This window comes from Colossoma macropomum, unplaced genomic scaffold (genome assembly GCF_904425465.1).
Source record: "Colossoma macropomum unplaced genomic scaffold, Colossoma_macropomum, whole genome shotgun sequence".
NCBI lineage: Eukaryota > Metazoa > Chordata > Actinopteri > Characiformes > Serrasalmidae > Colossoma > Colossoma macropomum.
The window spans coordinates 30,272,265-30,286,447 of NW_023494795.1; the positions used below are offsets into that span (position 1 = coordinate 30,272,265).

The following is a 14,183-nucleotide window of genomic DNA, read 5'->3' on the forward strand; positions in this document are numbered from 1 at the left end:
TAATTTTCATGTTTCCTTTCATCAGTGTTCTCTCACTACAATACCCAGCATGCATTCTGCAATTAGATCATACAACCAGAGAACTTGTTGAGAGGAGAATTACCACTCTGTATGTCTTCCGGGTTTCTAAAACACTAGAGGGCGCTCCCGAGCCAAAATGAATGGGTTAAGATGGAGCATTTGAGCAAAAACATAGTTTATGAATGCTTAAACATTTTTAATGTAAAATAACACAATCATTTCCTGAACACAGAACAGCATAAAACATTTTAATGCTGCTGTTACATTTTTAAGAGCTTTTGAACTCGAGTTATAGGAGTTTTAAACGGCGCCTCATGTACGTCCATGACGTCAGTGAGCATGACCAGCCAATGAGCTGCTCCGCTCACCAACCAATCAGCACTCAGTAGTAGTAATGCTAACGTACTGCTGCCCGAAACCCCTTTTGTTTTAGAAAAAAGGAAACATACAGGTACATGTTTGCTTTTTTAGTGAAATACATTCTTCTACTTCTAAAATTAAAGGGAAGTTCTGGGCGAGTGATTAGAAACTGAACTTTTCATTTTTAGTTGTTTAGCTCCATTCACCCCATTTATTGAGGACTTACTTGTGGGCACCCTCTGGTGTTCTGCAGTCCTGTTTTTTGATATAACTGGGCGAAATAAGAAGAGACCGAGCTCCTCATAAACCAGCTCTGATACAACCAATGGTAATCCCTGTGGTGTCAACCAGTCCTGACTGCTAGCCTAGCTGCTGAGCTATAGGCTAATAAATACAACCAGTACATCCAACCAGTGTAACTTATACTGCAACAATTAAACGAAATCATAAAGAAAACTTATTCAGCACGTTTTTACCTTTTCAGCCAAAGAAAAGCAGGCAAACTGAGGTAGGAAATCTACATAAAACTGTAGCCTTTAGCTTTTTGTCATGCTTATCTGATGAGTCATTTCTGTCATTTGAGGAATCCGTTCTCTTCATTGTAATGATGAAAAGACATTTAACGGCTGCAGTAAGATATTCAGTTTCCCATCAGTAACATTAGCCATCAGGCTTTCTTCGGCATTCACCAGCTAACGGAAAATTTCAAAACAGCCCCCAAAAGCCCACCCCAAAGCGGCTTTCAGAAGATCTCACTAATAGAGATTAATGCGGCACCGCTATAGAAGCTAATTCAGCATGTAGCCATGGTTAACATATTTAACACATTGTTGCCAATGGTGTGAATTCTTACTGTGACTTAATAACTCATACAGTACAGGACTGAGTTACAAATAAAGCCCTTAAAATACGAATAAAAAGCAAATCTGTGTCTTGCCCTATCCAGAGGACTGCTGCAACATTAAGGCAATGAAAAGAAAATAAGGCTAAACCGGTCTAAAACGGTCCAATATGACTGTGGCCAAGGTCTTTTAAACTGAAGCTGACTCTCTTGATCATAGCTTCTGCAGCGGAGAACAGCTCTACTCTGTGGTTACTTCAGGCTGCTCCCAATGGGCCTCATGCTAAATGAACAGAGAGGACTGTGGGGAAGAAAGCAGTACTGCTGGGTAATGACGCCCCGCCTGCCTTACTCGGCTTGCTACCAGTTTTCCACGTTTGATGCAAAACTGATTTTGAAATTGAGTCTTTGTGACAGAATAGAGTATCAAGTTAATTTAAATGGCCTTAAAGCTGATTTCTTCTACTTATTGGTCTAACATTGAAGCAATAGTTCAACCAAGAAATCAAATTTACAGAATTTTAATCCAAATGAACCAAGTCGTTATTGTTTAAGCTACGAGACTAATGCAGCACTCTGCTTCCTTAAATCATTATCTTGTTGCCTCATACTGCATCAGTTCATATTAAATAGACTTGCTTATGTTGTTCTGGATTCCGTTACAAAAAAAAAGGTTTTAAGTTAGCTACAACTTCTAAATTTCTTAATCCTGGAGACCCCTACCCCCAGCGGCCATTGTGGCTTGCTTATTGTGAATTCTCTGTTGATGGGAGGCTGCTGTAATTGTATATTTTAATTGCTACTGAAACAGTGAGGAGCATATATGTTTGCTGCTGCTGTCAGGACATAAACCAGCAGGCAGTGAATGAGCATATGTGTGAGTGTGCATGAGCTACCCTACTCCAGCTAAATGACTAACAGATGTAGCGACTCCACGTGGGCCAGTAATGGTTTCCACCCGCAGCAGACGGAGCCGGGGGCTCCTTCACCTCAGCCAGACCGGCTCTCTTCATCTGAGCCATAGAAGCTGAAAGCTTGCTTCACTGACCATAAAATTCACCTTTTGGACCTAATATAGATTTTATGTTTGCTATATATCAATTATATAACTAAAACTGTTCAGCTGCACAAAGTCCCATACTATTCATTTGTGCAAATACTTCAGCAGATTTTCTATATGTATGAAAGTAAAATGTGGTGTCCCACCAGGGTCTGTTATAGGCCCACTTATATATGTAGCTACTGAGTGCAGTTAATACACAAACATGAAATTAATGCCCACTGTTATACTGATGGCATGCAACTATGTGTATTAACCAAACCAGGTGACAGACACAGGTAAAAAAAGGCATTGTGTAAAGATGTCAGTGGTTAAGTATCGTGCCTCCTACTTAAGTGCAGCTGTATAAAACAGTTGTCACTACTGAATCTCTAGCTTAATATTACTAGAACAGCCTTCTTCCATCTGTGTAGAACAGAGAACTTTTCTCTTCAAATTTATAAGTGCTATTTTATAGGACAATTCCACCAGTTTTTCTACATTTCTGCATAAGACATTGTTTGATGATAGTTTTGAGCTGAAGTTTTGGCCTTAACCTTATTTTTTTAATCAGTTCATCAAGGAGAGGGCGTTGTAAGAAAAATAGTTCCCAAAGAAATCTTATTTTTTCAGATTTTTCACTATTTTACTATAATCAACATTACAACTGAGGAGACACCTGTATATACCTGTGTAGGTTCACTGGTCATTTTGAATAGTAAATAAAATGGCATTGTAAATAACATCGCAACCCCTGGTTCTTATCACCACCACTGTAAAGAAATATGAGTGGGGAAATTTCTCTACAATTAACCATTTCAAATTAAACCATTCTGAAGGCCTTTGTTTACATCTCAGAGCTTGAATTTTACCTTAAAAAAAATAAGAGGAATTCCCCTTTAATTACACCACATTGGTAGCCAGTAGTCTGCATTGATTACAACATACTATTTCTGACCCATACAGCTCAAAATTTACTTGCTCCAAACTCTTTTCTTATTATTATTCAACACATCCACTTTAATGACACAGTGAAGCCTACCATTCAGCCCAGTCTTGGGTATCATAGGCCTGCATTATGTAGTGCTTTCCACACATTTAGAAGCATGCTGCTTTTATCAACTGAGTTACCCAGCTTATGCAAGCTTTCGTGCATGCAGTGCTGTAAGATAAAGAAAGTGTTTTAAACCCTTTATAAAATCAGATTTAATTTAAGAAAACCTTTCTCCACCACAGATAAGGAACACGAGCGCAGTCACAGTGCTCTATTCACCATAAAGTCATGTGGCGAAACAACTTGGACATTCAACCCCAAATCAGACTCGCCGAAATGTAAAACTACCATAATCTGTTTGCACTCCAGGAGACAGCAACCTTTTTCAAAACAGAAGTGGTCAGTGGAGAAACTTATTGCTCAACGCATGTCCAGTTTCTGAGAACTAATGAGTTTTAATTCATACTTTTGTCCATATGAGTGCTGTGGCCCTCACTGCAGGCCAAGTTCAGAGAATCCAGCCACAGGCAGCGGCGCTCTGCCTTTCTTTCTCCTCTTCAGCCCCTCTCCCTCCTCCTGCGGCTCAGCCAGCCGGCTGCGAGACAGCAGAGAGAAGAACTGGAACCTCTGGCCCATTTTCTCAGGGTTGGTCAGCATGTCGTAGCTTTGGATGAGCTGAGCTCGCGTAGAGGCATCATGGCAGTTCCTCAACAAGACCTGAAAAAGTGCACCACAGAGGTGAGCACCACACTCACAGAAGACTAGAAAATGTTTCTACAGAACAAAATGCAATTTACTGAGTGATTGTGATAGACTGTGGACACAGTAATACACACACACACACACACACACACACAAATATATATACACCGATCAGGCATAATAATATGACCACCTCCTTGTTTCTACGCTCATTGTCCATTTTATGAGCTCCACTTACTATATAGGAGCACTTTGTAGTTCTACAGTTACAGACTGTAGTCCATCTGTTTCTCTGCATACTTTGTTAGCCCCCTTTTACTCTGTTCTTCAGTGGTCAGGACCCCCATAGACCCTCACAGAGCAGGTACTATTTGGGTGGTGGATCATTCTCAGCACTGCAGTAACACTGACGCGGTGGTGGTGTGTTAGTGTGTGTTGCGCTGGTCTGAGTGGATCAGACACAGCAGTGCTGCTGGAGTTTTTGTAGAATTGTAGAATTGTAGAACTACAAAGTGCACCTATATAGTAAGTGGAGCTGATAAAATGGACAATGAGCGTAGAAACAAGGAGGTGGTCATAATGTTATGCCTGATCGGTGTATATGAACTTTTAAAAAATACTGTATTGCCAGTTACATGGATATTTTTATACTATGATTTTGTTTTGTTTTTTTTTATTTATAATGTGAAGCCATATATCCTATAAACAAGTAAAACAAAGTAAAAAGTTACTTACCCTCTTACCTGCACTAAAACAATCAATAAATTAATGACTAAAACAATATAATTATGCATTCATGGCTATTAATTCAGACCTGTAAGCGTGTATCGATGCCCATGTTCTTCAAGAAGGTTCTCTGTGTGATTGGTCCCAGACAGACGACGTCATCTCCAGCTATCCTCCTCAGATAGCTGAAGTCTACGTCTGCGGTCAAATCTGCAGTACCAGGAGCCAGCAGAACATCATGCAGTTTATGGCCCCTGAAGCCCTGCAGAGGAAAAAAGTCAGTTCAGCTTAGACATACTTAGGAACACTTCCTAAATGCCACCTTTATCTTACTGACTTCTTTAATAGCTTTACCTACTACATCTAACTTCTTAAAAACACATTTAAATTAAAGATCCAGTCAAAGTCTCCATCATTCAAACAGTGAACCAGGACAAAATCATGAGCAAAAATCATACATATCCAGTTTGTGCCCAAACCCAATTTCACTTTATTTCCTTTTAATATGAGGAGCAGTTGCATATACAGTACTGTGCAACAGTTTGAGAAAATTATGTATAAATCTATGTAGCTGGGCAGTAAGCACTGATTTGGCTGAACACATTTAACCCAGATATACAGCTTTAAACAATTTTCTTGGTTGCCTAACACTTATACACAACACTGAAATCTTACTTTTATCTATTTTAAAGTTTATTTGTGATTACTTCAACACTTGACATGATTTGAGACAAGTGTGTGATTTAGGCACATTACATTTAACTGGAGCTTAGCCTGATAGCTCCAGTTAAATGTAAAGAAGCGAATTTGATTTTTCAAACTATTTAATTATAGTATATTATATATATATTATATAGTATATTATAGTAATATTATATACTATATTTTTAAACTATTGCTTTACATCACTCACTTTGCCCTGAACCCCAACACAAACACATCTACTAGTAGAATCCTGTGTTCTGAAAGGCAGATGGGTCACATTAGGCTGACTGATTACACCCCAGGACATTTGACCCCCAAGTTCTTAAAGTCAGAGGCAGAGGGCAAAGAGGGCAGACCAGCCTCTACCCGACACTGACAAACAAACTGCTGCCTAGATGACCACCAAAGGCAAGGAAAGCTCATAATTATATCTTTTATTTAAAAAGCTCACTCTGAAAGTGTCCATCTTTGTCCCATCATGTCCATAGTCTGTGATAAGTGCTGCACCTCCATCCTCCACAATCCGATTGGCCAACTTCTGAACAATGACTCCACCTTCTGGGCAAACCTCCACATGCTCTCGCTTCTCGTCTGCCTATGGGAAACAGCAAAGAGAAATAACAAACTCAAATTGATATTGAATTCAATCCACTGTAGACGCATCAGCTCTTAAAGTGATACTTTGATATCTAAAGTTTGCATCTTTAGTTTTGCACTGGAGCTACAAAGCTAATTATGCTTGAATTTTTAATAACAGTGGGGAACCTTCATGGGCCTTCTAAGCCTTCAGAGAAGATGATTTCTGTGAAATATAAGATTAGTTTGCACTTTTTATTTTTAATGTTTTATTTAATGTACTCATCTTTGTTTTATTTGTTGTGATATTGTAGTAGTACTATTACTTCATTGTTAAGTTTTGTGCATACAAAACAGTGTAACTTCGACAGAACATGATCCAATCAAGATTGTTTTCTGTGTGGCCTAAGTAGATACAGCCCAGTGAGCTCTCCCGTTGGTTAGGACTTCAGGAGCTGAACTGAAGGCCTGATACAGGGGTCAGCAACATGTGGCTCCGGAGCTGCATGCGGCTCTTCTACTGCCCTGTTGCGGCTCCACAGCAGAATTTGATTTTTAGGTAAATCTAAAATAATCCTCCTTTGCAGTAAAGTAAAGCTTTGCTGATCGTTCAACACGATCATTTGCAATAAATGGTCTTAAAGGTTGGAGTTAATGTATAACTGCTTATTCACCCTTTAACCCTGAAGGTTGGCGCGCAGACTGCTGGTCACACAGCAACGCAGACAAGAGTCACGCCTAGTTAGTAGCTAACAAAAAGCTAAAGAAAAAGATTTAAGACGAACATCAATGATTTGGAGACGGATTAACTTTTATAATCACTCCAGCTGGTTTCCTGATATGTTTAATCTGCAATGAGAAACTGTCAGATGCCAGCTTTTTGTTTGAATTATCCCGTTCCACCTTAACTGTTGCAGCAGTTACATTCTGGCACCTCAGGCACCATTTAAGGTGGAATAGAAAAATTCATACAAGAAGTTGGTGAATGAGAAGCGACTTCAGCCTCGTAAAAATTGAACATTGAGAGACATTTTACAAGAAACTAATCAACTTTTGAGGAAAAGTTTCCTGCCGGAGATGTGAGAAAAGTGGCTATAGCTGAGCTAAAGCTTAAAGCAGAGCAAAGTAAGTCTGTGTTTTTGTTTATATTATATTTTTTAGCTTATACTAATACATTAGCACATACTGAGAAATATTTACAGCCAAGATGTTAAAATGGACATAAAATGTTGTGGCTCCCAAGGTGGTTTGATTTTGGTTCAAAGGACAAAATGTCTCTTCTTAACGTTTGGTTTGCCGACCCCTGGCCTAACGCGTCAGATAACAACCAGCATAATTAGGAACTCACAGTGGAATCAACCAATGTTTTGATTTACAATGAGTGGGAACAGTTTTATGAGAAACTTCTCTAACCAGGTTTGTTAAAAATGGAAAACAGCGATTAGCATTATCGAAGACAAGTTTTCTTTCCTCGTTTTTCAACAGATTTTTATATTTATAACCCATACTGAAGGCCTAGCTCTAATAGTCAGTTTCATTATGAAAGCAATTACAAAAGTGACTCCTTGAAGCCTAAACAGTGTCCCAACTTTGGTCCATTTTTATAGACAACAGTATGTCATACAGTGTCATGAACCACATAAGCAACTCTAAACAAGTCTAGTAAAATATTACTTAACAACTCAACATGCTTTGAGGCAGGTGTGTGATGATTTAGACTGGTTTGATTACTGGTGCACGAGAGTTTCCATTACGTGTTAGCTACATAAGCCACATAGCTCCAGGGCAAAACTGAAGAAGCAAACATCAGATGCCAAACATATCTTGGCTTTAATACCAGTGGTTTTAACAGTGAAAAGGGCCGATGGAGATTTTGGTTACAGAACAAAAGATAAAGGTTTGCAAAACAAATGCCTTCTTTTATAAAAGAAGCAGACAGTAAATCTCCATTTGAAAAGCAGTATGGTTCCTTGAGGTCAGAGCAGGGCGGGAGGACGGCGTTCAGAGACACACTTCTGGCATTAAACCACGAGGCTCAACTTTAAAAGCAGGGGTTTCTCCCAGTCACTGCACACATGATGTAAGCCTCTGGCAGCCTATTCAAAGACTGTCATTTTTCCCCAGCCAGTCCAGATCAAACACATCTCTATGTATAAACTGTATAAACGAGGCAAATAAAAGCCAGATGTTGCACGGGTAGTCTGATTTCAGAGGAAATCTCGCTCTTTTCCTTTATATCTTGGCAGGCTGATATGCTGCTCTTTCTCTTGCTCATATACTCTTGGGGAATATGTACAAGCTTTGACTTATTTGTGCATCATTAGAGTCCTGTTCAAAAGTTTAGAATAAAGAATAATATTTTAAAAATATAATTTAATAAAATTAAAACTAATACTACAGAACTTAAAAAATTAAAACTTAAAAATGAAAACTGTACTAGAGATAGTATATATAAAATATAGAATCCAATATTCTTTTCGAGAGACTTGCTTTCAGGTCTTCAAAGACATCTGCAGGGATATTTGTCCACACCTCCAATGTTCAGTCTTAGAAGTTGGTTCATCATTTTCTGAAGTAATCCAAACACATTCAGTGATGTTGAGGTCTGGACTCTGGGGTGGTCAGTCCATTGTTCAGCTTCTTTGTTTGATGTGTCCGTCTCCTCTTCTCAGTGAGGTTCTTCTTGAACAGCTACACATCCTTTCAGACCCACAGCGCTGAGTTGTCTTCTCACAGTGGAAGGATGGACAGAAACACCTGTGGATGTTTTCAGATCTGAAGCAGCTTGATTTTCTCCTCTCTCTCAGAGATGAAAGCTTTAAGTGCTGTTTATCTGATGGGGACAGTTTTGGTGTCTACCAGGTCTTCCAGGTGGTTATTAGGAGTCTCATTTTCTCTGTAGCCTTTAATCATTTTTTGAACTCCAGTTTTGGAAACTCTTTTTTCACAAATTTTCCGCTGACTTTCTTCTTTTCCTTATGCAAGTGGATTATCCCATATCTTATCTCAGAAACATATCCTGAAAAATGATTAACTTGTACTTAATGGCTGATTTGATTGGTCATTAAATAAATGAAGGGTGGTCTCTGACTTTTGCACAGTAATCTTTGGGTAAAACAGTGTGGGTGATTCCAAACGTTTGAGCACTAGTGTAAAGAAATGCATACTAGATTTTATGTTTTCTGTTACAAATTCACTACAGTGTAAATAGTATGTTGGTATCAGGTTGCTTTGTGTTGCTATGAAATTAAAGCACATTATGCCAAAATCAGTTAGAAGTATTTAAGTATTGAAGTCTGAATACTCACTTGTATTAGTGTAGTGGAGGCAAGTGTAGGAGCAGGGAAAACCACAAATCTCAGCTTTTCCGGTTCCTCTGGGTCAATATCAACCATCACCTCTCTCCAACCCTTTTCTGTTCTCTGTGAAACATAACCTTATTTAACCAATTTGAAATTGTAGTTTTATTTATTTAAACAGTTACATGCAGAAGTTTACAATACTGGTCAAATGACGTTTTGTTGATTTTGTAAGTGAAAATAAGTCAACACATCCTCTATTTTCCGCATTGTACATTTTAATGCACAATTTCTACTTATTTGCTGAGTTTAACATATTTTATTTTCCCCCAATATGTTAAACTAAGTAAATAAACAATAACTGTGCTTTAAAATGTGCAGAAGTGAGTTTTCACTTATTTTCACTTAAGAAATCAACTAAACATGTATTTTGATTAGGGGTGCCCAAACTTTTGCATATGCTTGTATGTATGTTATTTTATTTCTGCATTATTTTATAACGATCACTTATGCTTTATCTAAAACCACCAGTATTAAATGGCAATTTCTTCATGAAATATTAACCATCAAACTGTAGATTAATATAAAATCTACGGCTATCTCCATGTCTTACCTGAAACTTGTGGATGGGTAGAGCATCAAAGAACTCATGGGCTAAGAATATACTGAAACCTATCGATGAGAGAAAGATGCATTTATAATGAAAACAAACATATTTAAACCTGTTTGTTGAACATGTATGAAGCTGAGTTGTACCTTTGGGGACGTCCTCTATTCTGCGGTACCAAGCAATCGGCAGGCCGGTGTGTGAGGTGCCGGTGCGGTACACTACCTCTTCATCACTCACACACACCTGAGTGTGCTCGCCAGTCAGACATTTAGCCTGGACCTGGCTTAACTTTGGACTGACCTCTACCAGGTGGACGGACACTGCTGCCCCATTTAGAGCCGACTGCAACTGACGGAAAACCTAGGACACACACACACACACACACACATTTGTTTTTATGCCTTGTCAGGACATGAGGTCATATGTCTCAAATGTTCCCTACCTTACATATTTACATGGATTGTTAGGATCTATTAAACCTAAGATATAAATTAAGATAGTAATAAGCTAAATATAACAAAATAATTATTTATAGGGGTTTTTCTATTGGGAGGTGTCTTTACGGCTCATATGGCTCATATCATCATATTCTTTTATATGTAAGTACCTATCTGTAATAATTATGTCCCTTATGTCATAAAACATTTCTAAACCTTACCCTAACTTTAACCTCAGGAACAAAAAATAAAAGGTTTCATTTTTTCAATAGAAACATGGAACTTTTGTAAACAGCACCTTATAAAATCTGGACTGCTTTGGTTGTCTTACAGCTTAACCCTGTATTCTCTGGGTTTAAACATCGGGACATTTTTATTAACATACAAAAACACAGCTAGTAATTCAGATCATTTACGTGTATAAAGTCTGCAGTTAGGATAACTTTTGCTTTGCTAATCTGCAACTGAACAGTGCCCTCTAGTGTTCAATTAGATCTGAAAAGAAACACACAACAAATACATGATTGGGTTTAACATTCCAAAAGACAGCATTCAGCACCAAAGGCTTTCTCTGTTTAGGGCTTTGAAGTTAGAGTTTAGAATGGGTAACAATATTTTAAAAATATAAATTTCATAAAAAAGAACCTCCAAAGTTCAGTCTTAGAAGCTGGTTTTGCATTTTCTGCTTCTCATCATCCAAGTAATCCCAAACACATTCAGTGATGTTGAGGTCTGGACGTTGATGGTCAGTCTATTGCTCTAAGAACACCAGCAGCTTTGTTGTTTGTGGTAAATGTGGTAAACCAGACTTTCCCCACCAGCTCATCACATTAGTAAAGCACTGAGACGTATTTACCCTGAGGATGTCGCTGGTCAGGGAACCTCTTCCTGGCCCGAGTTCTACGAGCTGAAGTGCTTTAGGTTTTCCTGCAGCCATCCACTCACTCACACACCAGACACCTACCAGCTAGAGGAGCAACAGAGAGAGGATGATTTAGAGCTGAATATGACCTCAAGAAAATTAGGCCATGAGTATTTCTTTATAGATTTCCTATCAATCATATAAAACTGACACAAAATTGGACAAAGCTGTGATCTTCCCCACACAGACAAAATGACCTACCTCTCCAAAGATCTGGCTTATTTCTGGTGATGTGATAAAATCTCCATCAGCTCCCAGCATATCATTCTTCACATAATATCCCTGTTGGTATGGCGCACATTACACACAGATTAAATTGTAATAAAAAATAAAGCATGCAAATGCTTAGAGGTGATTGAAAGGCTGTTCACATTTATAGTGCAGAAGGTGAGAACAGCAGAGCTGAGTTACGGCAGAAAATAAAACCTGCAAATATATTAGAAGATTAAAACTTTAGAGGCTCTAAAACTAAAGCAAAAATTTACAAAAGACATTCAAACCCTGGAAGATTTAGAAATACAATTTTTGTGGATGTCATTGCTTTCCATTGTATAATTGTATGAGCTTCAAAGGGGAATCCCACCTGTTTTCAAAATTTCTTCATAATTCAAGCTCTGAGATAAAAAAAAGTCATTCAGAGTGGGTTGAAGTGAAAAGGTTCACTGTTGGGAAACTTATCAACTCAAATATAACACTTTTATTTACTCTCCAGTTTTTTTGCTTTTATATGTAATAATGATATTCATAAAACAGTGGTTTTCTTTGGGGACTACTTTGACATACAACTGCATGTATCTCAAAATAAAGTTTCCCAGGCATCAGACCCCATATTCCTAACCATTAATAACTTTCTATGAGGTACCTTTTAGGGTCAGATGTCTGGTTCCTATCACCACCACTGTGAACAATTCTGTCTCTTTAAATTTCTCTAGAGCTTAGCAATTCACATTACACCACTCTGACAGACTTTGTTTACATCTTAACTATTTAGTTATGCAAAAAAGAGCAGAAATTGGTGGAATTCCCCGCTAACATAACAAGATCAGCAGAAATGTGCAAGTGGTTGAGTTTTACATAGACGTGTTGTTACACATTAAGCAATGCTAAGACAAGAACACTATATTTCAGGAAAACAACAACTACAGATGCAACTTCCTATAGATTTGGGGAGGTAAACAGCTACGTACTGAAACTGGGTTGGTGAGAACCTCTCGCATGTACTCCGCTACTGTAATAGGTCCAGTGGCTGTGATCTTGGAGGTTAGGTGTCTCAGCATGGATGGCTCGGTCCGGCCTTCCACAGACGTCGAACAATGTCTGCTCAGCACCACAGCCCATATTCCTGAAACAGATATTACAGATAAACAGATACTATTTCAGACCTTTTCGAAAAACAATTTTAGTGTTTTGTTAGGTGCACCTCTAAAGTAAGATGTTACTTCCTATAGGCCTCCATGGCACACAGAACATGACTTTTAGAAACCCTGATTTAGAGTAAATACAGTAATGTTCTCTAATAGTTGTGCTTATTTGCATCTTATTGTTAATCCTCATTAAAAAAAATGGAGCACATGTAATCTTTTATCTTTGCTGGGACTATTTTACCTCTACACTCATCTGAACGTTGTGAGCAGTGATGTGTTTCTAGAGACCATCTTAACTCTTTTCCCGCACCTGAAGTGCAATCTAAAGCAAATACGTCAGAAAGGGGAGTAACAGTAGCTGTGAAGCTGATCAGTAAATATTATGGGATGGATCATGATCTCACAAAAGTCCAAACATCTTTTGACCCAACAGACCTAAACATTTCCTGTACAATCATATTTAGGGCTCAGTTTTTAAACACCTCAGTGTCACTGCAGGACTGAGAACGGTCCACCACCAAAAAAATATCCAGCCAACAGCGTCCTGTGGGCAGTGTCCTGTGTCCACTGATGAAGGACTAGAGGATGACCAACACAAACCGTGCAGCAGCAGATGAGCTATCATCTCTGACTTTACATCTACAAGGTGGACTGACAAGGTCTAATAGAGTGGACAGTGAGTGGACACAGTGTTTAAAAACTCTGTGTGATCCACTCGTACCAGCACAACACACAATAACATGCCACCATCAGATTTGAATGAGATTGAATGAGATGAGATTGAACCACCTCCCAAATTATACCTGCTCTGTGGTGGTCCTGACCACTGAAGAACAGGGTAAAAGGGGGCTAACAAAGTATGCAGAGAAACAGATGGACTAACTACAGTCTGTAATTGTAGAACTACAAAGTGCTCCTACATGGTAAGTGGAGCTGATAAAATGGACAATGAGTGTAGAAACAAGGAGGTGGTTTTAATGTTATGGCTGATCAGTGTATAACAAACATATTAATACACAATATTTTCACCTCTGTGTAACAGTGCTGTCTTATACAATATATAATGCTTGTGTAGCATCCTACAGTAAACCACAGCAACTGTCATACTTTACTGTAAGACTCTTACAGAAATCCTGTATAAAGACTACAGATGTTTTTCATTAAGTACAATAAGCTTCACTTACCCACTGCTTTCTGTGTATATCCTAAGCGGCACTCCAGCACTGAAAACCCCTTGGCACCCTGTGCTGGGGTAAAAGAACGGACAGAAGTCCTGCTAATGCTGACCACCTTCAGTAACGTCCTCATTTTGAACTAAACTAACAGCACTGTTACAGTTAGAGGTGAGTTGAGTTCAGGTGGCTCACAGCTACAGAAGCTTTGCAATTATAAAACACTGTGAATTCGTCTTTTAGAACAACCCCCTAGGTCTTCTGACATCACAGAAAAAACACAGATCACAAAACGTGCAGAAAAACGACAACTGAAACATGTTTGACCCCTCGGTTTGTAGCCATTGCGAAGTCAGATTGTGATTGGTTTAATTCTGCATAGAGAAGCTCTCGCTCATTGGGTGAATCTCTGGCT

At 38.7% G+C, this 14,183-nt stretch overlaps 1 protein-coding gene across 1 annotated transcript; it reads right to left on the minus strand.

Moving 5' to 3' along the window:
* Nucleotides 1–3,685: 3,685 nt before the first annotated feature.
* Nucleotides 3,686–14,119, minus strand: ndufaf7 (NADH:ubiquinone oxidoreductase complex assembly factor 7). The gene is made up of 10 exons (XM_036582706.1): nucleotides 13,781–14,119; nucleotides 12,420–12,574; nucleotides 11,434–11,514; nucleotides 11,167–11,277; nucleotides 10,020–10,233; nucleotides 9,877–9,935; nucleotides 9,273–9,386; nucleotides 5,840–5,983; nucleotides 4,772–4,945; nucleotides 3,686–3,972 (listed from the first exon to the last, which is right to left on the minus strand). The coding sequence occupies exons 1-10, from the start codon at nucleotides 13,902–13,904 to the stop codon at nucleotides 3,748–3,750; spliced, it is 1,401 nt and encodes a 466-aa protein (XP_036438599.1). The 5' UTR covers nucleotides 13,905–14,119; the 3' UTR covers nucleotides 3,686–3,747.
* Nucleotides 14,120–14,183: the final 64 nt, after the last annotated feature.

Bases quoted from the DNA above. Each gene is read 5' to 3' on its own strand.
- ndufaf7 (XM_036582706.1), bottom strand. From the start codon at position 13,904: ATGAGGACGTTACTGAAGGTGGTCAGCATTAGCAGGACTTCTGTCCGT. The intron at 9,936-10,019 runs GTACAACTCAGC...TCTCATCGATAG, and splicing joins AATAGAGGACGTCCCCAAAG to GTTTCAGTATATTCTTAGCC. The intron at 4,946-5,839 runs GTGAGCTTTTTA...TTTCCTCTGCAG, and splicing joins CAAAGATGGACACTTTCAGA to GGCTTCAGGGGCCATAAACT.